We start from the raw sequence: 21,595 nt of genomic DNA on the forward strand, positions 1-21,595 counted from the left end.
TTTATGATGTATTTTACTGCTGCCACAAAGTTAACAAATCTCACAACATTTGCTGGTAATATTAAACTGGCAGTCACAACACCATCCCCTGCAGAACACCACTGGCGGCCAACCAGAAAAGGCTGCCCTTATTCCCAATCTTTGCCTACTGTCAGTCAGCTAATCTTCTATCCATGCTAATATCTTTCCTGTAATGTTCTTATCTGTTCTAGCAGCCTCATGTGTGGCACCTTCCAAAGGCCTTCTGAACATCCAAGTAAAACAAAACCCATTGGCTCTCCTCTGTCTATCCTGCCTGTTGGTTCCTCAAAGAATTCCAACAGAATTGTCAGGCAAGATTTTTCCTCAAGGAAGCCATACCGATTTTGACCTGTTTTAACATGTGCCGCCAAGTACCCCAAAACCTCATCCTTAATAAAGAACTCTAACATCTTCTAAACCTCTGAGTTCAGGCTAACTGGCCTATAATTTCCTATTTTTGCCTACCTCCCTTCTTAAAGAAGTGACACAGTTATCCAGACCCATTTTAGAATCTAGTGGTTCGTAAAAGATTATTACTAATGCTTGTAAATCTCTTCAGCTACCTCTTTCAGCGACCTGGGGTGCAGTCTATTTTATCTACCTTTAGACCTTTCAACTTTCCAAGCACCCTCTCCTTAGTGGTAGCAACCACACTCACTTCTGCCCCTTTACACTTGAATGGCTGGCATTCTGCTGATGTCTTCAATAGTGAAGGCTGATGAAAAAGACATTGAGTTTGTCTATCATTTCTTTTCAGCATTCTAGCTCTCCAGCATCATTGTTCAATATCAATTCTTTGCTTTCTTTTTATATATCTAACAAAGCCTTGGGTTTCTTCTTTTATATTACTGGCTAGCTTACCTTCATATTTTATCTTTTCCCTCCTCATTGCTTTTTTAGTTGCCTTTTGTTAGTTTTAGACATTTCCCAATCCTCTTGATTCCCATTAATTTTTGCTATATTGTATGCCCTTTTTTTTTGCTTTTATGCTGCCTTTGACTTCCCTTGGTTCCTTCATCCTCTCATTATAATACTTGTTTGGAATGTATCTATTCTGCACTTCCAAATTGCTTCCAGAAATGCCAGCCCTTGCTTCTCTACTGTCATCCCTTCTAGTGTTCTCTTCCAATCAACTTTGGCCAGCTTCCCTCTCATGCCTATATAATTCCCTTTACTCCACTGTAATACTGACACATCTGATTTTAGCTTCTCCTCTCAAGCTGCAGGGTGAATTATTTAATGTTATGATCACTGCCTTCTAAGGATTCTTTTACCTTAAGCTCCCTAATCAAATCTATTTAATTACACAACATCCAATCTAGAATTGTCTTTTCCCTCGTGAGCTCAACCACAAGTTGTTCTAAATAAAATCTCATTGGCATTTTACAAATTCCTTCTCCAGGGATCCAGCATCAACCTGATTTTCCCAATCTATATGCATATTGCAATGCCTCATGACTATCATAAGATTGCTGTTTTAACATGTCTTTTCTATCTCCAGTTGTAATTTGTACCCACATCCTGGCTACTATTCAGAGGCCTGTATGTAACTCCCATCAGGATCTTTTTACCCTTACAGTTTCATAACTCTACCCCCAACGATTCTACATTTTCAAATCTTTTGTCACCCCTTTCTTTGATTTCATTTTTTACCCCACTCCATCTACCTATTTGTCTGTCCTTTCAATAAGATGAATGTCTATAGATGTTAAATTCCCAAGTATGATCTTCAGTCAGCTATGATTCAGTGATTCCCACACCACTATACTTGCTGATCTCTAAATGCATTACAAGCTCATCTGTCTTATTCCATATACTGCAAGTATTCATAAGCTTTTTAATTTTTTTCTCCATTTTACTGAAAGTCAAATTCTTATCCCTTTCTAAACTTATGATTAAAAAAAATATTCTAGAGCATTTTGTAACTTCTCCTGCACTCTCCTTCCCTTTTAGCTTATTCTCACTTTTCCAAACTGTTGAACCCACCCTCTACTATTCAGTTTAAAATCTTATCCACAGCCCTAGATATGCAATAAGCCAGAACCCTAGTCCTAGCAAAGTTCAGCTAGAACCTTTCCCATCAGAACAGGTCCCTCCTTCCCCAATATTGTCGCCAATTTCCCATGAATTCAAATCCACTTCTCCCATTAACGACTAGATTGTTCTTGACATTTGGAAACATTTTTTCTGCATTATGATTGGCAAAACTATTGTAAAATCCTTAGCCATTAGACCTTGGGTCATGGGTAGGTGGTCCGTGCAAGTCCGGAAGTTGAGGTCCAGAGATCCTGAGATCAGTGTCCTGGTGTGAAATCCAAAGTTGGAGGTCTGCGTCTGTGGGTCCTAAAATCTAGACACAAGGATTGGTCTGGAGGGGGTCTGGGTGTGTGAGTGGGTGGGTAGGAGTGTGGGAGTGATGGGTAAATGCCTTGTTTTGCTGTTGTTTTGTGCTTGCTGCTTGTGTTGTTCTGTGGAACATTGTAGGGCATGCTTTGTTGGCACTTGAATGAGTGCTGAGACTTGTGGGCTACCCCGGCACATCCTTGGGTGTGCTGGTTGGTTAACACAAATGACACATTTCATTCTATGTGATAAATAAATCTGAATCTGAAACGCAGAAGCCCAAGGTAAATGATAAAGAATGCATCCAACAGGGGAAATAATTCACTGTTTCACAAAATTCATCTGCCTTGCCCTGTCAGGTACCTTATGCTCCATCTGTGGAAGAATCTGAGGTTCCCACATTGGGTTTATCAATCACGGTAGACCTCATACAGTGGGTGTGGAATCAAGTGACCTTTGATCCCAAGGGAACACCAATGAGAGAAAAAAATTAAAATTAAAAATTGTTTCAATATTTTGTCACATGGAAACCAAGCTTACGCACAGTACTTTGGGTGTGAGTATCAAAGTTCTAAACAGATATAACGCGACCTCTTCGATATTTGCACTACTAAAATGTCAGGTAATGACCGTGTCCAACAAGTGGGAGTCTAATCATCATACTTTACATTTTGAAGCGCTTTCTGTGCTCACAACGAACCACAATATGGACAAATTCCATAAAATTGTAGCTACCAGAGCAAGCTAGAGACTGAATATATTGTAACTAGTGATTCACTTAAGTCATCCTGTCAGTTAGAAACGTGATGAAGTATTTGACACTTGCAGCTCCAACTGGCACTGTCCAGGTCAAAACATCCACTCCAGCGTAAACGTCTATTTATTTGACCGTTAACACATAATGGCTGCAGTGTGTATCTTTTATAAAATGTACTGCAGTTGGCCAACCCATGTATCCTAATACCTGATTAGAAACCGTTAAAATCTAGTGCATTACAGTACAGGAGAGAAGGGCGGATGCCGAGCATCAACATCTATAGATTGCTCTCCACTACAAACGTTATTCAGATTTGGAAATATATTTCTATACCTTCCTAATTACAAGATGTAAATCCTGGAACTTCCATCCTAATTGCGCTGATGGAATACCTTCACATCAGCATTCCAGGAAAGCGATTATCAGCACGTGATTGCCAGTGACTCCCAGATGTCAGAAAATAAATACGGTTGGAGTTCATAGCAGATCAAACGGTATCTGTGAAGGGACAATGTTTTTCCCCATAGAAACTCTGTCCTGTGTAGCGAGGAGAGAGGTTTAGTTTTTTTGTCAACGATTTCATATACTCATGGATATATTAAATTCGCCTTGCGGCCACGGGCATTATAGAAAGCAAACACCCCCGGAATGAGTTGCAAGAGGCAATTGCTCGTTTTACGGGTAGAGTGCGCCTCGGTGCGCATGCGCGGGTTCGCAGCGAGCGGCCTTCCTGAATCGGGCGTGTTGTGCCGGTTGTCGATTCCAGCGGCAATGTCCGGCAGGGGAGGAGGCAGGTTCGCCAATTCCAGGGCAGGATTTCAACCTGCACTGAAAGAAGAACCTGTACCAGCAGGTTTAATTAAAGCGGCAAGGAAGAGTGGACAGCTGAACCTATCCAACAGAGACTTGAGTGAGGGTAGGTAGGGGCGCAGGGATAAATGGATTTGGTCATATAAGTGATTGGGGATGCAGATTGCTGAAACAGGCCTGCTTAAAAGAAAAGAAATATAAATGGGATTTGGATTATAGCACTTTGCAATACTTTTGCCAGATCCTACAGAATTCTAATAAATATTTGAGTAAATAAATTTCCAATCCTTCGTAACCATAAGTATTCATATATATGTAACAAGTTGTAAATGTTTCGACGTTTCCTTAAAAAGTGCACGGGATGTTTTGCAACATTAAAAGGATGCAAAATGACTCCTGAATTGTTTTGTTCGATTTGTGGAGAACCGTTTAGCGTTCTGCCTTATCTGGGGAAAGGAAAATCTAAACAAGATTCCCCTTTTGATTGTCAACCAGAGACCTCATCTGAAAATAGCTGGGGAGTAGATATTTGGAGGGGTCAAGGCACTTGAGTGTTAGATAACCTTTGGTAAGACTGGAAAAACGAGCTAGAATGTGACTACACGTAGATTCGCTGTGTTGTTAAAGGAATTGTCTTAAGTCGCTGCTTCGTGGTCTGGAAATGTTTGTTGAAATAGCCAGGCCTTGAGTTCCATTTCAGTTTTTTCGGTAATTTACTCCATGCATGAGTCTTGGGTTTGTGCAGGTAATGTGCATTAGTCGTGTGTACACATACACATTAAGGCAAGTCTTGACAGGCATGTGAGAGTGAAGGTAATACAGTAAAAGCCCCTACTGTGCACCTCCAATACCCTGACTGGTGGTGCTGGACCGGCAGATTTTATGGATGATTGAATATTATTCCTATTAATACTGCAGTTTTAATATTTAATTTTCTACAATTTTAATGTTTTTAAGATCTTACATGGTAGTGTAGTTAATTATCAGTAAATAACTGATTAAAGAGAGTTTGGGAAAGGGGGCATTCTTTTGCCAGCCACCATGAATAAAAATCTCAAGAGATATGAGCATTTATTTTTAAAGTCTGTGTGTGGTTTATTGCTTAGAAAACACTGCCAAGGATCGTCAGTTATAATATTACAAAAAAAGTTAAATAAACACTGTATCTGAATGTAAAGGATTTGTAGGATAATGTGAAGACAGGGGAGTCGAGTGTTATGGGATGGCAGAAATATTTAATTTGTATTTAAAAAGCAATTCAAGTGTGGATTTTTGTGTCTGTATTCATGATCCTAATCCTTGTGTCTTTTTTTTTAAACCTCTGGAACTGGGTAAGTCTGGATCTTATGAATGAGTGTCATGTTCACGATGAACTTGGGTTGTTAGTCCTGGTGCAAGTTCAAGGTTCAAAATAAATTTATTATCAATATACATATGTCACCACGTACAATTTCTTGTGGGCAATTAGATTCAAAAGTTCATTTTATTATCAAAGTATACAACTCTGAAATTCTTCTTTAGGTAGCCACAAAACCAAGAAAAAAAAAGCAGGCATAACTATCAACCCAAACCCCCCCTCCCTGCACAAAAATGCGAACAAAATGGAACAGTTGCATCAACCCCCATATCCCCCCTCCCCATACAAAAAATCAAACAAAATTGGAACAGGCACATTAACCTCCAAATCCCTCCTCCTGCACAAAAAAATGAACAAAACGGAACAGACACATTACATTAAGCAATAGAATCAATGAAAGATTGCACACAACAGGATGGATAACAATCAATGTAAATCAAAACTCTGCAAATACAAAAATAAGGGGGGGGGGAGCAGGAACATGAGACGAAGAGTTGTGGAACAGTTTAGTGGTAGTGTGAGTTATCTCCTCTAGTTCACAAGCCTGATAGTTGAAGTGTAATAACTTCCTGTATCTAGTGGTGTGGGTGCTGGGGCTTCTGTACCACCTTCTCAATGACAGCAGTGAGAAATGAGCATTGCCTCAATGCTGAGGGCCCTAGATAATGGATGCTGCTTTTCTGTGACCGAATTCCATGCAGATGTGCTCAAAGGTGGGGAGGGCTTTACCTGTCATGGACTGGCTGTATCCACTACTTTTTAAAGGCCTTTCCATACAAGGGCATTGATGTTTCCATACCAAGCCACGATGCAATCAGTCAATATACTCTGCACCACACATCTATAGAAGTTTGTCAAAGTTTTAGATGATGTGCAGAATCTTTGCAAACTTCTAAGAAAGTAGAGGTTCTGTCATACGTTTTTTTGTAATGGCGCTTTACATGCTGGACCCAGAACAGATACTCTGAAATGATAACGCCGAGGAATATAATGTTGCTGACCTTCTCCAGCTCTGATGTCCGATTGAGGACTGGCTCATGGGCCTTCGGTTTCCTCCTGAAGTCAGTAATCATCTTGGTCTTGCTGACATTGATTAAGATGTTGTTGTTGTGGCATCACTCAGCCAGATTTTCAATCAGTCTCCCTCCTATATGCTGATTCATCTCCACCTTTGATTCAGTTAGGGATGCCCAAATTTTGATTGTAACTCGTATGTCAATTTTTGGAGTGGCCACTCCAAGTATATGCTTTTAAAAGGGGTAGTTTAACTGTAAAGAAGAAAGGATTAAGGAGCGAACCTTTGCATTTGGATATTTGAGATTGGAACTGCCAATAGTGAGACCGTGTAAACCAGATACTATTAAGATCTGGATTGGAGAAAAGCAGTTTCTTGAGAGTCATGTGGATTACTAAAGGCCTTTGAATAAGGAGGATGGTAAATTCAATGTCAAGGTACTTGGGGACCTTAAACTATGTAGGTTAATATGCATGGGGTTAATGAGTGAACAAGCCTTAAGAGAATTAGAGAGTTCAGATGAGTTTGCTTCTAGAAGATTCTGGAAAAGAACTGCTAATAAATATATAGACATGATTTTCAACAGGAATTTGGGACTGGAGCAGAGGTGGGTTGATATTGGGCAGACACTGTAGCTAGCATGTTCAATTCAATATTCTGTGCATTTTTTTCTGTATATTCTTTCCAGTTTTAGTCACGATTGGATGCAAGAGTTTTCTGATTTTATTATAGGAAAATACATAATTCTGAGTTAATTTTAAGATTTGGGTTTAGTTGTCATAATTGTTTACTAAACTCTTCATTTTTGCAGTGCCCCAGAGTGTATGGCGGATAAATGTGGACCCACCAGAGGATTGTCATTTGAATGTCTCATTTAATGCAAGTGATCGGTGGTGGGATCAGACAGACTTAACTAAACTTATCCTGGCTTCCAACAAACTGGAGTTCTTGTCAGAAGAGATTCAGCTTCTACCAGCCCTCACAGTACTTGATGTAAATATGTGGTGATAATTGTATTTTGAAAACTAGTCTGCATCAAAGAATAATTGTGAATAAACTACATGATTATAAAACAATTATTTAAGTGGGAAGTTAGAATTTCTACAATAATTACTGCCTTTAGGCTGAAAAATTTTCTAACAATTTTAATCACAGTTATTACTCTATTTAAGCCAATGCCAATTGACTCTGGCATGGATAAAGGTTTGCTTGGTACTCCCATTTCTAGTCTGATAAATAAGGTATTGAAATGACAAAGGATAGGAAAGTTTATTCAGATAATCCCACAGGCAATCTGCTAAGAAATGGCTATATCAAAAAGGATGCTCAATCAAACTGAACGGTTTGAATACCATTCTCTGAATGCCAGTGTCCTTTTTAAAAGTTACCATGAATGAATTAGTTTGAATTTAATAAAATACGGTAATAGAATTATTAATTGTAATTTATGATCCTTAATAACTTGAATAGTTTTTAATTATCATTTGTACAATTCCCTGTTCATCAAACAAGTAGTTCATTTTCAATTTAAAATACAAATCCTTTACCTTCTGGGACAAAGGAACAACCATTTTGTACGCAATCACAAGATAATTAAGTACGTGTGACTGAAATTTTCAACTGTTGCCTCTGTTTAAGGGTCCCTCTCTATTACTTCAATGTAATTATTATAGCACTGCTTAATACTTCTGTAATTGAGCTATCTTAGGCAAATGGGGCTTGTCAGCCACATTTAGGAAAAGCAAAACTCTGATCTCAAGCCTCTCCTGCCTTGTAACTGTACCCTCTCATGGGGAAGGCCTCAGGAATAAACCCTGAGGGAAAAAATCTGGAGCTGGAGACCCAAAGGCAGTCCTAAATTGAGTTCAACATTGACTGGCAACTCCTGTGAGCCTGCTAGTTCAGACTGTATTGATCTCTGCCATTCCTTTGGATTCATCAGCTGTCTGGAGAGGGGGAGTCAGCTGCATGGGGAAAAGCTTGCTCTCCATATCAAACTGCCCTAGCTTGTGTATTGACTACGTGGGTGGCTGGGACACAACCTCCAAGGTTGACCCCGAACAAGAGACCCCCTCAAACGAGCTATCCCAGAAAAAAATCTCACTAATATAGCATGCTTTGCATTTAGAAATTATTAAAAATAAATTTATTTTGAAATGTGGACTTTTATTTCTATTAATCAATATACGTTATTCTTTGTCATTTTATTGAAATGAAATAGTGACTAATCAAAACATTGAAATAAAATAAGAATCCATTTAAACCCTTTTTAAAAAAAAGTATCCATTAAGTGGATGACACTTTCATTAATTGGAATAGTACACTTAGTAATGAATAATTTTATGTATGCCAAGGTATTGATTTCTTTAAAATTGATTCTAGGTCCATGACAATCAGCTGACTTCTCTTCCTCAAGCAATTGGACAGTTGCTGAATCTCCAGAAGCTCAATGTCAGGTACTGCCTCAGATAAATTCACTTTTATATGTGGAAGTGTTTAATATATGACAGAGTAACAAAGCAGAATTAATTTTAGATTAAAATGGCATTTGAAAAGAATGTAAGAATTTTCAAATACAGAAAATGATGATTAAGAGTAAAAGGCCTGACCTATTTCATTTAAAAAAAAACTTCAATCTTCTCTCTTACTATATTAATCAGTTGAAGTTACTTGAATAGATCCTGAATTTGTCCATCTTGAGCTCACTCATTCTGTCCTTTGGTATTTTTTGGCTCAAGGCCTTGATGCAGTTGGCCACCAGTTTATTATCTTTTTGAGTGAAGATCTTGTTCTCTTTCTAAGTTTAAAAAATACGATTATATGTTCTGGTACATGCTATTTCCTTATGATCAATAATTGCCTAGGTCAAATTTCTGACATTCTCTAAACATCAGACTGTTACTTCTGATAAAAGTGATTCTGCAGATGCTGGAATTCTTGAGCAATACACACAAAATGCTCGAGGAATTTAGCAGGTCAGGCAGCATCTAAGGAGGGAAATGAACATTTAACACTTTGGTTTGAATCCAGGTGAAGGTTCTTGATCCAAACATCCACTGTCCATTTCCCTCCATAGAAGCTCCTTGACTCACTGTTATTCCAGTGCTTCAGATGCCAGCATCTGCAATCTTTAGTATTAACTTTTTAAATTAAGTTCTTGAATAAGGCAGTTAGGTTACACACCTTTTTTTTCAACATAACATGAAATCAAATACACCTAGAAATCTGACAAGTAAATGCTGAATATCAGAATTTTCTGAAGGAAAGCAGAAATAATGGTTCAGATAAATGGCATTTCTGGTGGAAAAAGATAGTCTGCTTGCAAATTTGAATCAGATTTTATTGGCTTAGGCTAACCAACCAACTTTGCTCCCCATGTTCTCTCCTCACCTGCATTTGGTCAGGATGTGGTGATCTGGTCTAAACTATTCCAGATTTTGTGTTCTGATAGAGATCGAAGCTGCAAGAGTGAAGAAATTTCTCATACAAAAAGCCCTTGAAAATTTTGACAGCTAACAAGAGCTTGCTTTTCTAGCTATAAAAACTAAGAAATTTCAATAGAGTTGCAGTTCATTACTATTTAAAGAATTAAAGTTTGGCATTGTAAGATCTTATCAATTAACTTTTCTTTCTCTGCAGTTCCTGCCCGATTTCCTAAATATTTCCACAGTTTTCTGTTGTTATGCAATTTAAAATCTATATTTCTTCTTAAGCCCATCACCCTTACTGGGCCATAGGCTGCCAACAGCAGCTCACCAGCTTCCTCTGTCCTGGGCCAAAGGTTGATCTGCCCTGTGGTTTCTGCTTTCACCGCTCGACTTCATATGTTTTCTAACCAAAGATCCTTCTTTTCCCGGGGTTGAGTTCTTTGGAGCTTCTGCAGTACTAGTCTTTTACAGGATGGGGTTGGTAACCCCATGCCCAAACCCTCCTTTTGCAGCCGGCCTTAGGACTTTTCATGGTAAAGTTAGCACAAAGTCTTCAGGACTGGAATTTCCTTGGTGGTGGTAGTAGGAGTAGTCTTCCTGTAATTTGGTAGCTATCTTCACCTAGTGATCCGGATTGAAACTGATCAACATGTTTATCGATATTTACTTTGTATTCAACCTTATTTCCAGTATGATCTATGTTGTTCTGAATGTAGATCAGTATTTTATTGCAATTAAGCATATTGTTACTATAACTGATCATTTTATGAACAGTTCAGTGAATGGTATTTTCACATAATCTCCAGTTTTGATTTCTTGTTCTTATACTGATTATTTTGATTCACATTAAAACATTTTGGTCATCTGGCTTATGACAATTATTTCAGAAATAAATGTTTTCACCGACTGTATGTGGGATACAGTTAAAAAATACTTCCAAGAAATCTCAGCCAGCCAGAATTGTATTTCACCACTGGCTCACTATTTTTTGAACACTTAACAAATCCAGTGATCGTAAAATCATCGTATCTGGGCTAGCAATGTAATAATAGAGTAATTTCTACAAGCAGAATGTACCCAGATTCATGATGCTACATAGCTTTCAAGCTGATTGTATTGATTAATTGCAAGGTACTTTAAGCAAAAGTGCAAATGATCAGTCATTCAAAAACAGGATTAGAATATTTGAAGATAAGAATGTTTTAATATAGAGGTCCTAATTTGTTGAATGCTATTTTATTATCATATGGCTGAACTTGGAAAATTGTTTACAATCCGTCAGTTATAGTGGTTTGAACTTCTACAACCTGGAACTTTTGCAGAAGAAACAGAAAATGTTGGAACTGCTCAGCAAGACAAACACCGCCCATGGAGAGAGGAAACTGTTGATCTTTCGGGTTGGCAATCTTTCACATAAAGTGCCAGGTGCCTGTTGTCTGAAGTCCTGATGTCTTTGCTTTCTGGCATAATGGGGAAGAACACTTGAATGTTGAGAAATCATTTTTGGCAGTTTGAGTATTTCCAGCTTCTGTAGTTTGGTTTTCAATCATTTTTGAAGTTTGATTTATTAGGCATGTTGTACAGGAAACATTTATAACATAGAATCATGCTTGCGAAAATACAATGTTCTGTTTTTTTTAGGACAAATTCAAACTTTAGAAGCATATTAAATTCATTAAAATGTGTTCTGAAGATTGACATTTAGATTGATAATATCTAGTAATTTGGAATTGTAATTTTCATCAGATGAATGATGATAACATTGTGATTGAAATCTATTATTCTATTATTTAAAAAAGGAGAACATTGGCTATTCTTCATTCTTCTGGCACCTCACCCGTGGATAAAAAGGATACAAAGGCTTCTTTCGAGACCCCACCAATTTCCTCCTTTGTCTCCTTCAGTGTACTCAGAAAGATTCCATCAGGCCCTTGGGACATATCCACCGTAATGTATTTCAAAACACTACATCGCCTTCTTGATATCAAAATGCCCTCAAATATCAACATATTTTCCCTAATCTCATTATCATTCATGTCCTTTTTGGTGATTGCAGATGTGACGTATTAATTACTTTACCCACTTCCTCAAGTTAATGAATAGATCTTTGTTCTTGATCAAACCTTTTTTCTAGTTATCCTCTATCTTACTTGCAAAGACATTTCATAGCCCCTTTTTACTTTTCCTAACTTGTTTCTCTTCTCTTTGTTTTCTTTAAGGGTCTTGTCTGCCTTCAACTTCTGAAAGACTACATGTTTTTCATCTTCCTTTTTAACAAAATTTATATTATCTTTTGTCATCTAAGGTTCCCGAACTGTGATATTCTTATCGTTCAACCTTGCTGGTGTTAGTCCAGAACGCTAATCAACTGGCTTTTAAACACTCCCACATGGTAGATCTTGACTTACTCTCAAATAGCAGGTTCCAACCTACTTCCTCCAGTTCTTGCCTAATATTGTTGTAATTAGCCTTCTCTCTATTTAACAGCTTCACTTGAAGAGTTTACTAATCAGATAAAACTAGAATAACTAGTTTTTGTGCTAGGTAGTAATCACAGGATGGTGCAAAATGGTAATGCCAGTGAATATCAATGGTAATAATTTGGACTTAATTCCTGGCACTGTGAGTGCTGCTGCTTGCTGTTCGATTCGCTAAAGGGTCTTGTTTGGAATTGAACATTGTGCAGCCATTAACAAATATCTTCCTTCCTACTTTACGATGGAGAGGAAGCTCATTGTTGAAATAACAGATGATTGTTCCCTGCAAGACACTAATTAGAGTATTCTTAGGGCTGGGACCGTTGTCCTTCAACATTGATAACTATGCCTCCAGTTGTTTGCAGCTTTTTCCCCTTGCATAGGTCTAATGCTGGCCTGATGCCAAACCAATCACCATTGCTTCATCTTCGGAAGTCAGCGCTTTAGATGGCGTGTAAAACAAGACTGGTTTGGAGCTAAGTAGTTGTGAATTTCGCAGGTTATTGGAGAATAAGTTTTGATCACATAGCTGATGATGCCCTCCATGCTGATGATTAAAATTACACTGAATAGCAATGATCTGGAATTAGTTTTGTCCTATTCTTGACTGGGATAGACCTGGGGCAAGTTTTGGCATTGTTGGATAGATGGCAGTATTGCATTTATTGTATTATAGCTTAGCTAGACATACATCCGGAGTCATGAACTTGTACAGCTTAGATACAGGCCCTTCAGCCCATCAAGTTGGCACTATCCATCAAGCACTTACTTACCTCACTAATTCCATGCTTTCATTTCCCCACATTTCAACGTCTTGCAGATTGTATCCTCATCCAGGTACTAGAAGAAATCTATAACGTACAATTAATCTACCAACTTGCATGCTTTTGGAACGTGAGAGGAAATTGGAGCACTTGAAGGAGACCCTCAGTCAGGTTCACTGGAAGTGAGGCAGCAACACCACTAGATGTGCGCTCCCTTAGTTCTTGATGTTTTGTGGAATGAAGGAAGATTGGCTTCCCCCTGCTCCCGGTCCCCAACTCACAGACATGCTCTCATCCTGCTCTGGTCACTTTTCATCTTTTATTGCTGCTGTTTCAAATATTTATACAACTGCTTGGTAGTGCCAGTACTCTTCTTTAGGCAGAGCGTAGTGAATCTGTGGAATTCATTGCCATAGGCAGCTGTGAAGGCCAAGTCTTTATGTATGTTTAAGGCAGAGGTTGATAGATTCCTGATTGGTCAGGGCATGAAAGGATATGGGGGGGGGGGGGGGGGGGTGGTGAGATTGGGGCTGAGAGGGAAAAATGATGAAAAGGCGAAGCAGACCCGTTGGGCCAAAATGGCCTAATTCTGCTTCTGTATCTTATTGTATTATTGTCTGTCTTAAACAAGCACCTTGCACTTTATGTCAAGCTGTCAGTCCTCAGGCCAAGCCACTCAGGGACTTGTGCTAATTTTATTTTGTGATTGTATGTGCTGGATCATAACTACATGTACTGTGTGTACTTTGTTCTGCACCATAACCCCAGAGGAACAATTTTCATATACAGGTAGTCCCCGAGTTACAAACGTCCGACTTACAGACAACTCGTACTTACGAACCAAGGAAGGAGAACGCCATCTGCCAATTTAAGTCGTTGCCGTTGACACTGTTGAGTGTGTAACTTCCTACTATTTGGCTTAAATTTTTCTTAGTAAGATTCACCCTGACCCTGCCCCCCCCCCCCCCCCATTCCAGTCGGCTGGTGGCGCAGTGAGATCAGCACCGGGCTGTAGAACGGAGGTTCCTGAGTTTGATTTAGTGATAGACCGCTCCCATGCTGGGCTGATGGTGAGCTCGCAACTCGACTTCATAAAACAAAACACTGCCTCCAGTTTAAATTCCCACACGGAATATTGTGGAGGATTAAATACAGTACCCAAACCCAGTACAGCCCCCACTTGTCCCATTTAACCTGTCTCAGTGCAGTGGACTTTTGAACCTGGGGAATTCAGTGCGGTGGTCCTTAGGACTCAGTGGACCTCGGGAGCCGGCGGAGTTCAGGACCTGCTGCCCGCAGTGTTTCTGTTCCGTTGACGGGAAGCGATCGTGATTGAAAATAAAGTGGAAATAATAAAGTGTTTGAAAAGAGTTGAAATGCCATCAGTCATTGGAAAAGCGTTAGGCTATAGTCAGTCAACGATCGGAGCAATTTTAAAGGATAAAGTGAGAATAATGAAGCATGTGAAAGGCCCTGACCCGATGAAAGCTACAATTATTACTAAGCAACACAGTGGTTTAGTTATTGGAATACATACATTTCTTAAGTATTTTATATGCACAGAAAGGTAAAATATATACTAAGACAAACATTTGACTAACTGTCGCTAAATAATACCGGATGTATTTGTTCTGACTTACATACAAATCCGACTTAAAGATGGACTCAGGAACGGAACTCATACGTAACCCAGGGATTGCCTGTATCTGTGTACATGTTGAATGACAATAAATTTGAATTTCAACTTGGTACCTTACTTTAGGGTATGCCTGGCACTGCTCCTGCCGTGCTTTTCCGCAAACCTCATTAGATCAGGTTGAATGGCAAAATCAAAGATTCAAAGTACATTTATTATCAAATAATGTATAAATTATTTAACCTTGAAATTTGTTTGCTTACATGCTGCCGCAAAGCAAAAAACCCGAAAGAACTCAGTTTAAAAAAAAATACAGACCAACCTCCAACCATCTCAGTGCACAGAGGAAGAGGGGGAAAAGAGGACATCATGCAAACAATAGAAATAAGCAACAACAACAGCATTCCAAACCACATTGAATCCTTAGATCCAAGTCCCCACAGCTGCCCAAAGCCTTGGTATTCAGTTCATTGTATTAGCAAGCCAAATCACTGCAAAATTTGCAGACACAAAGCACAGCCACTGGGGACAGTTTCACAATCATAGTGCCGTGGAGAGAGGAGCCTCCAGTCTACCTGGGCCAGCATTTAAATTGTCTGAACAGCGGATTGTACTTCGCATTAGGACCTGGGCTCCTCAGTGGTGAATCACAATGGGCCTAGAACATGCCACCCAGCAGTCTGCGACGGTCCTAGATTTCACTGCCAAAGAAGCTAGTCGTGATCTCTCCAAATTGACTTGGTGTTTAGAGCGATTCACCCTTGCAGCCAGGTTAGTTCAATGGGTATTGGAGCTCTTCAGCCTTGTTTTACCTTCTCTGAATCGTTCACTCCAACCAGCACGGTTCCAACTCCAAGTGCATTGATTTTGCATTGTACCAGCAGGGCACATCTCTCAAGTTCATTTTGCCTTCACTCGCCTCTTCAGTGTTTCTGGTGATAGTTTACCGCAATTTTCTTCAAAAACAGTTATTTGTAATGTTTTCAATCAAATTTCTTTGCTTTTGAACTGCCAATGAGCTGTTACATGCCTTTGGGAGCACTATCTTAAACTGGAATTATGGGAAGTATGTTAGCCGTGAGGTCATAATTATGGTGGTATACATTTCCACTGCTACTAATAGTGTGCACCATCTTATTCAGGCCCAGTTTTGAGCTTAGTGTGCACTCTCATTTGCCACGGAGAAGGGGTATCGACGACAAGGATAAATTAGAATAAGTCCTGATTTATAGATTGAAAGGTTACAGGAAGGTGATGTTAAATGTATGATGTGTTCCTCTGAAGATGAAAGCCAAAATTACTTTCATGAGATTGTTCATCAAATATTGCTGAAGTCATCAGGTGTTAATAGTTGTGAAATTCTAAAGTTTATCTTTTTAAATTATTTTATTTTACATTAAATCCTGTTTTAAAAAAGTTTTCCTTTCCATTTGCAAAGCCATTGACATCTTGTATGTATTATGCAAGATACTAAACCATATTTGTAAACTAAGTGGGATAGAAGGCCTCAGAAGAGAGACCATGAGAATTAAAGACAGAATTCCAGAGTAAGGGCCTTGTGTCTGAAGGCCTAGCAACCTGGGATGGAGCAAATAACACTGAGAATGTTCGAAGACTTGCAAGATTAAACATTAGCTTTATTTGTCACAAATACATTGAAACGTATAGTGAAATGTGTCATTTGTGTCAGTGCCAGCACAGTCCAAGGATGTGCTGGGGGCTTCCAGCAAGTGTTACCATTCTTCTGGTGCCGGCAGAGCATGCCCACACTTACTAACCCATGTGTCTTTGGAATGTCGGTGGGAATCTGGAGGAAATCCACAAAATCATGGTGAAAATGTACAAACTCCTTATAGACAATGGTGTGAATTCAACACAGGTTGCTGGTGCTGTAAAGCGTTATGCTAGCCGCTGTATGCTAAACTGGGAGGAGAGTGCAGAGGAAGGGTCAGACCATAGTATTTTAAATACAAAAATGATAAGACACTAAAGGAATTGTGTTGATTCATCAGGACCCATTGGAGATCAATAAGCTTGGGTATCAGTTAAGCAGGACAATCTGTGTTAAGAGTACCAGGAATAGGGTTTTAAATGACCATGAATTTGAAGAACTTTGAGAATGGGGGGTTCAACATGATATTGTTGGAACAGTTCAGCCTTGAAGTAGAAACATAGAAAACCTACAGCACAATACAGGCCCTTTGGCCCACAATGCTGTGCTGAACATTTACTTAATGCACCTATCCAAGTCTCTTAAAAGACCTTATTGTATCCGCCTCCACCACCATTGCCAGCAGCCCATTCCACGCACTCACCTATCTCTGCGTCAAAAAAACTTACCCCTGACATCTCCTCTGTACCTACTTCCAAGCACCTTAAAACTATGCCCTTTCATGTTAGCCATTTCAACCCTGGGAAAACGTCTCTGACTATCAACATGATCAATACCTCTCATCATCTTATACACCTCCATCAGGTCACCTCTCATCTGCCATTGCTCCAAGGAGAAAAGGCCAAGTTCACTTACCTATTCTCATAAGGCATGCTCCCCAATCTAGGCAACATCCTTGTAAATCTCCTCTGCATCCATTCTATAGTTTCCACATCCTTCCTGTAGTGAGGTGACCAGAACTGAGCACAGTACTCCAAGTGGGGTCTGACCAGGGTCCTGTATAGCTGTAACATTACCTCTTGGCTCTTGAACTCAATCCCACAGTTGATGAAGTCCAATACACTGTATGCCTTCTTAACCACACAGTGAACCTGTGCAGCAGCTTTGAATGGCCTATGGACTCGGACCCAAAGATCCTTCTGATCCTCCACACTGCTAAGAATCTTACCATTAATAATAAATTCTGCCATCATACTTGACCTACCAAAATTGACCACCTCACACTTACCTGGATTGAACTCCATCTGCCACTTCTCAGCCCAGTTTTGCATCCTATCGATGTCACACTGTAACCTCTGACAGCCCTCCACACTATCCATAACACACTTAACCTTTGTGTCATCAGCAAATTTACTAACCCATCCCTCCACTTCCTCATCAAGGTCATTTATAAAAATCACGAAGGGGTCCCAGAACAGATCCCTGAGGCACCCCACTGGTCACCGACCTCCATGCAGAATATGACCTACAACCATTCTTTGCCTTCTTTGGGCAAGCCAGTTCTGGATCTACAAAGCAATGTCCCCTTGGATCCCATGCCTCCTTACTTTCTTAGTAAGCTTTGCATGGGGTACCTTGTTAAATGCCTTGCTGAAATCCATATACACTACATTTACTGTTCGACCTTCATCAATGTGTTTAGTCATATCCTCAAAAAATCCAATTAGGCTCATAAGGCATGACCTGCCTTTGACAAAGCTATGCTGACTATTCCTAATCATATTATGCCTCTCCAAATGTTCATAAATCCTGCCCCTCAGGATCTTCTCCATCAGCTTACCAACCAGTGAAGTAAGACTCACTGGTCTGTAATTTCCTGGGCTATCTCTACTCCCCTTCTTGAATAAGGGAACAACATCTTCAACCCTCCAATCCTCCGGAACGCCTCTCATCCCCATTGGTGATGCAAAGATCATTGTCAGAGGCTCAGCAATCTTCTCCCTCGCTTCCCACAGTAGACTGGGGTACATCTCGTCTGGTCCTGGTGACTTATGCAACTTGATGCTTTTCAAATGATCCAGCACATCCTCTTTCTTAATGTCTATATGCTCAAGCTTTTCAGTCCACTGTAAGTCATTCCTACAATCACGAAGGTTGTTTTTCACAATGAACACTGAAGCAAAGTACTCATTAAGTACCTCTGCCACCTCCTCCGGTTCCATACGCACTTTTTCACTGTCACACTTGATTGGTCCTATTCTCTCGTGTCTTATCCTCTTGCTATTCAAGTACTTGTAGAAAGCCTTGGGGTTTTTCTTAATTCTGCTTGGCAAGGCCATCTCATAGCTCCTTCTGGCTCTCCTAATTTCATTCTTAAACTCCTTTCTGCTAGCCTTATAACTTTCCAGGTCTTGATCATTACCTAGTTTTTTGAACCTTTCGTAAGATTTTCTTCTTGACTAAATTTTCAATTGCCTTTGTACACCATGGTTCTTCTATCCTACCATCCTTTCTCTGTCTCATTGGAATGTACCAATGCAGAACACCATGCAAATATCCCCTGAACATTTGCCACATTTCTGCCATACATTTCCCTGAGAATATCTGCTCTCATGTTATGCTTCCAAGTTCCTGCCTGATAGCCTCATATTTCCCTTTGCTCCAATTAAACACTTTCCTAACTGGTCTTTTCCTATCACTCTCCAATGCTGTGGTAAAGGAGATAGAATTGTGATCACTATCTCTAAAATGCTGAGAGACCCTGACACCTGACCAGGTTCATTTCCCAATACCAGATCAAGTACAGCCTCTCCTCTTGTAGGCTTATCCACATACTGTATCAGGAAACCTGCCTGAACACACCTTAAAAAAAAACAACTCCACCTCATCTAAACCTCTTGCTGTAGGGAGGTGGCAATCAATACTGGGGAAATTAAAATCTCCCATCAAGACAACCCTATTATTATTGCATCGTTCCAGAATCTGTCTCCCATTCTGTGCCTCAATGTTACTATTGGGTGGTCTATATAAAAAAAACCTAGTAGAGTTATTGACCCCTTCCTATTTCTAGCTTCCACCCACAGAGACTCTGTAGACAATCCCTCCATGACTTCCTCTTTTTCTGCAGCCATGATGCTATCTCTGATCAGCAGTGCCACCCCCCCCCCCCACCTCTTTTGCCTCTCTCCCTGTCCTTTCTGAAACATCTAAAGCCTGGCACTCTAAGTAGCCATTCCTCCCCATGAGCCATCCAGATCTCTGTAATAGCCACAACATCATGGCTCCAAGTGCTGGTCCACACTCTAAGCTCATCCGCTTTGAAGTTTGTAGTTTACACTTGAAGGGGTGGAGTCAGGTAATTTTAGAGGCATCCAAATCAACTGGCAGGATTAGATCCTAAAAGCAACTCTAAATTTGCAAGGCACTAACAAATATGTTATTTATACCATTTATGTACCAATTTTGAATGATTATTGACAGTTAAAGCATTGTTCATGTTTACAGTTATTTGTAGTATAGCAAAGGCCTATTGACCCATCACATCCACTCTGCCATTTCATTATGCCATATTCAATTTTCCTCTCAGCCCCAATTTCCTGCCTTCTCCCTGGTACCCTTCATGCCTTGACCAGTCAAGAATGTATCAACTTCTGCATTGCTCCCATGCTACTTTTAAACTTCTTGTGCTCTGTTCCCATGTTCCATTTAAAATCAACTTAATGTAGTGGTGCGTAACATCTGAAAAATGTGAAATAAAAGTGTGTTGGTGTATTAATAAGTCACATTAAATAATCTGCTATATCTGTCAATCCAATATCACTAGAGCCCTAAAAGTGCCATATTATTCATATTTTATATTTGTGGTTGTGTACTACAGAATGTTGACTGAAAATATATATGAAGTAATAACTTAGAATGAAACAAACACTTTTAAAGTTCTACATATGAAATAGTTTTTAAATTTAATCTCACAGGCTCACTCTGAATACCTTATTATTTCAAGACAATGGAAGACATGGGAATTGCTTTTTCACAAGTGCCATAATTTTAAAATTTTATTATAAACCACACAGTACATGTAGGTGTGTTGTCATAGAAAATATGTAAACAGATCGATACATAAACTTTTACTGTCTTTCTATTCTTAGCCACAATAAACTAACAGAACTGCCCGATGAACTTTGGAATTTAAGGACTTTGAAAAATCTGCAACTACAAAATAACGAATTGGAAAGGATACCAGATGGTATAGATCACCTTGTTCATTTGGAAGACCTGGTATGTTGAAATTATTATAAAAGTTGCTTAGAATATCTCAAACAGCCACAGGTTGCATTTTGACAAAACGATAAATATTAACGAATAACTTTTTAAACTTCCTCTGCCCTTAATGTACATTTTACATTACATTGTCCTTTTTATCTGTGTTGATCCGGAAAAGCAGGACAAGTTCCTTACCACTCAAAATTATTACTCTCAATCATTAGCATTGCATTGGAAGATGTCATCTGTCATATTATCTAGCAGTATTTATATTTCTCTCACAGTTGCTCTTAGACCTACTCAGTGACTCCAGCAGCTTTCTGTTTTATGTTTCTAGAACCTCTTTTTTTTAAACTTGCTAACCCATTACCTGCTTTCTGGCATTTTGTGTTCAGAGCCTTGGTCCAAACATGGAAAAAAGTCCTAAAATCCATGTATAAAATAAATGGTGACTGCCTTTGACGTTGAGGCAACCTTCAACAGTGAGTAGCATCAAGAAGTCTTGGTGATGATAATGTCAATGAGCAATGAAGAGGGGAACATCTTAGTGGTTAGAGTCCTACTTTGTACAGTTGTTTGTTGGAAGGCAGTCACTGAAACCCTGGGATATTGCTGCAAAACTTCTTTAGGTCAATGTCTTAGGCAAAACCATCTTTAGCTGATTCGCCAGTGACCATGCGGCAAGTACATATGCACCACACAAGTTTATCTAATGAGTCTTTACAGTGATCTCTTGACGTTCTGTAGTATCAGCATCGTCATAGTTCCTATCAGCAACATTCTTAGTGTAATTTTTCACCAGAAATTTAATTGTGCCTGCCATAATAATACTGTGGCTGCAAAAGCAGGTTAGAGGCTTGCTACCTTGCCTCCTAACGTACAAAAACCTTTCAACTGTTCACAAGGAATGTGAAGGAATAATGTCCACCTGCTAGAATCCAGTTAAATGCATCTCCAATGAAATTGAAGAAATGCAACACCATTCAAGGAAAGCTGCCCACTTCATTTGCATTTCAATCATCATCTTACCATACTCTGCACCACCTGCCATTGTGACTGCAGCATGTACCATCCACAAATGTATGACCTCTACCACGAGCAAGGAAGTGGGC

At 39.5% G+C, this 21,595-nt stretch overlaps 1 protein-coding gene across 1 annotated transcript in view; it reads left to right on the forward strand.

The window, feature by feature from the left end:
- The first annotated feature begins 3,840 nt into the window (after positions 1-3,840).
- Positions 3,841-21,595, forward strand: part of lrrc40 (leucine rich repeat containing 40) — an 82,551-nt gene continuing 64,796 nt past the window's right edge. Inside the window, exons 1-4 of the mRNA XM_059984355.1 lie at positions 3,841-4,037; positions 7,115-7,296; positions 8,686-8,759; positions 20,369-20,498. Of these exons, the coding sequence (XP_059840338.1) occupies positions 3,893-4,037; positions 7,115-7,296; positions 8,686-8,759; positions 20,369-20,498 (531 nt within the window). The 5' untranslated portion in view covers positions 3,841-3,892. The remainder of the gene's footprint in view (positions 4,038-7,114; positions 7,297-8,685; positions 8,760-20,368; positions 20,499-21,595) is intronic.

Source organism: Hypanus sabinus, chromosome 11 (genome assembly GCF_030144855.1).
Source record: "Hypanus sabinus isolate sHypSab1 chromosome 11, sHypSab1.hap1, whole genome shotgun sequence".
Taxonomy (NCBI): Eukaryota; Metazoa; Chordata; class Chondrichthyes; order Myliobatiformes; family Dasyatidae; genus Hypanus; species Hypanus sabinus.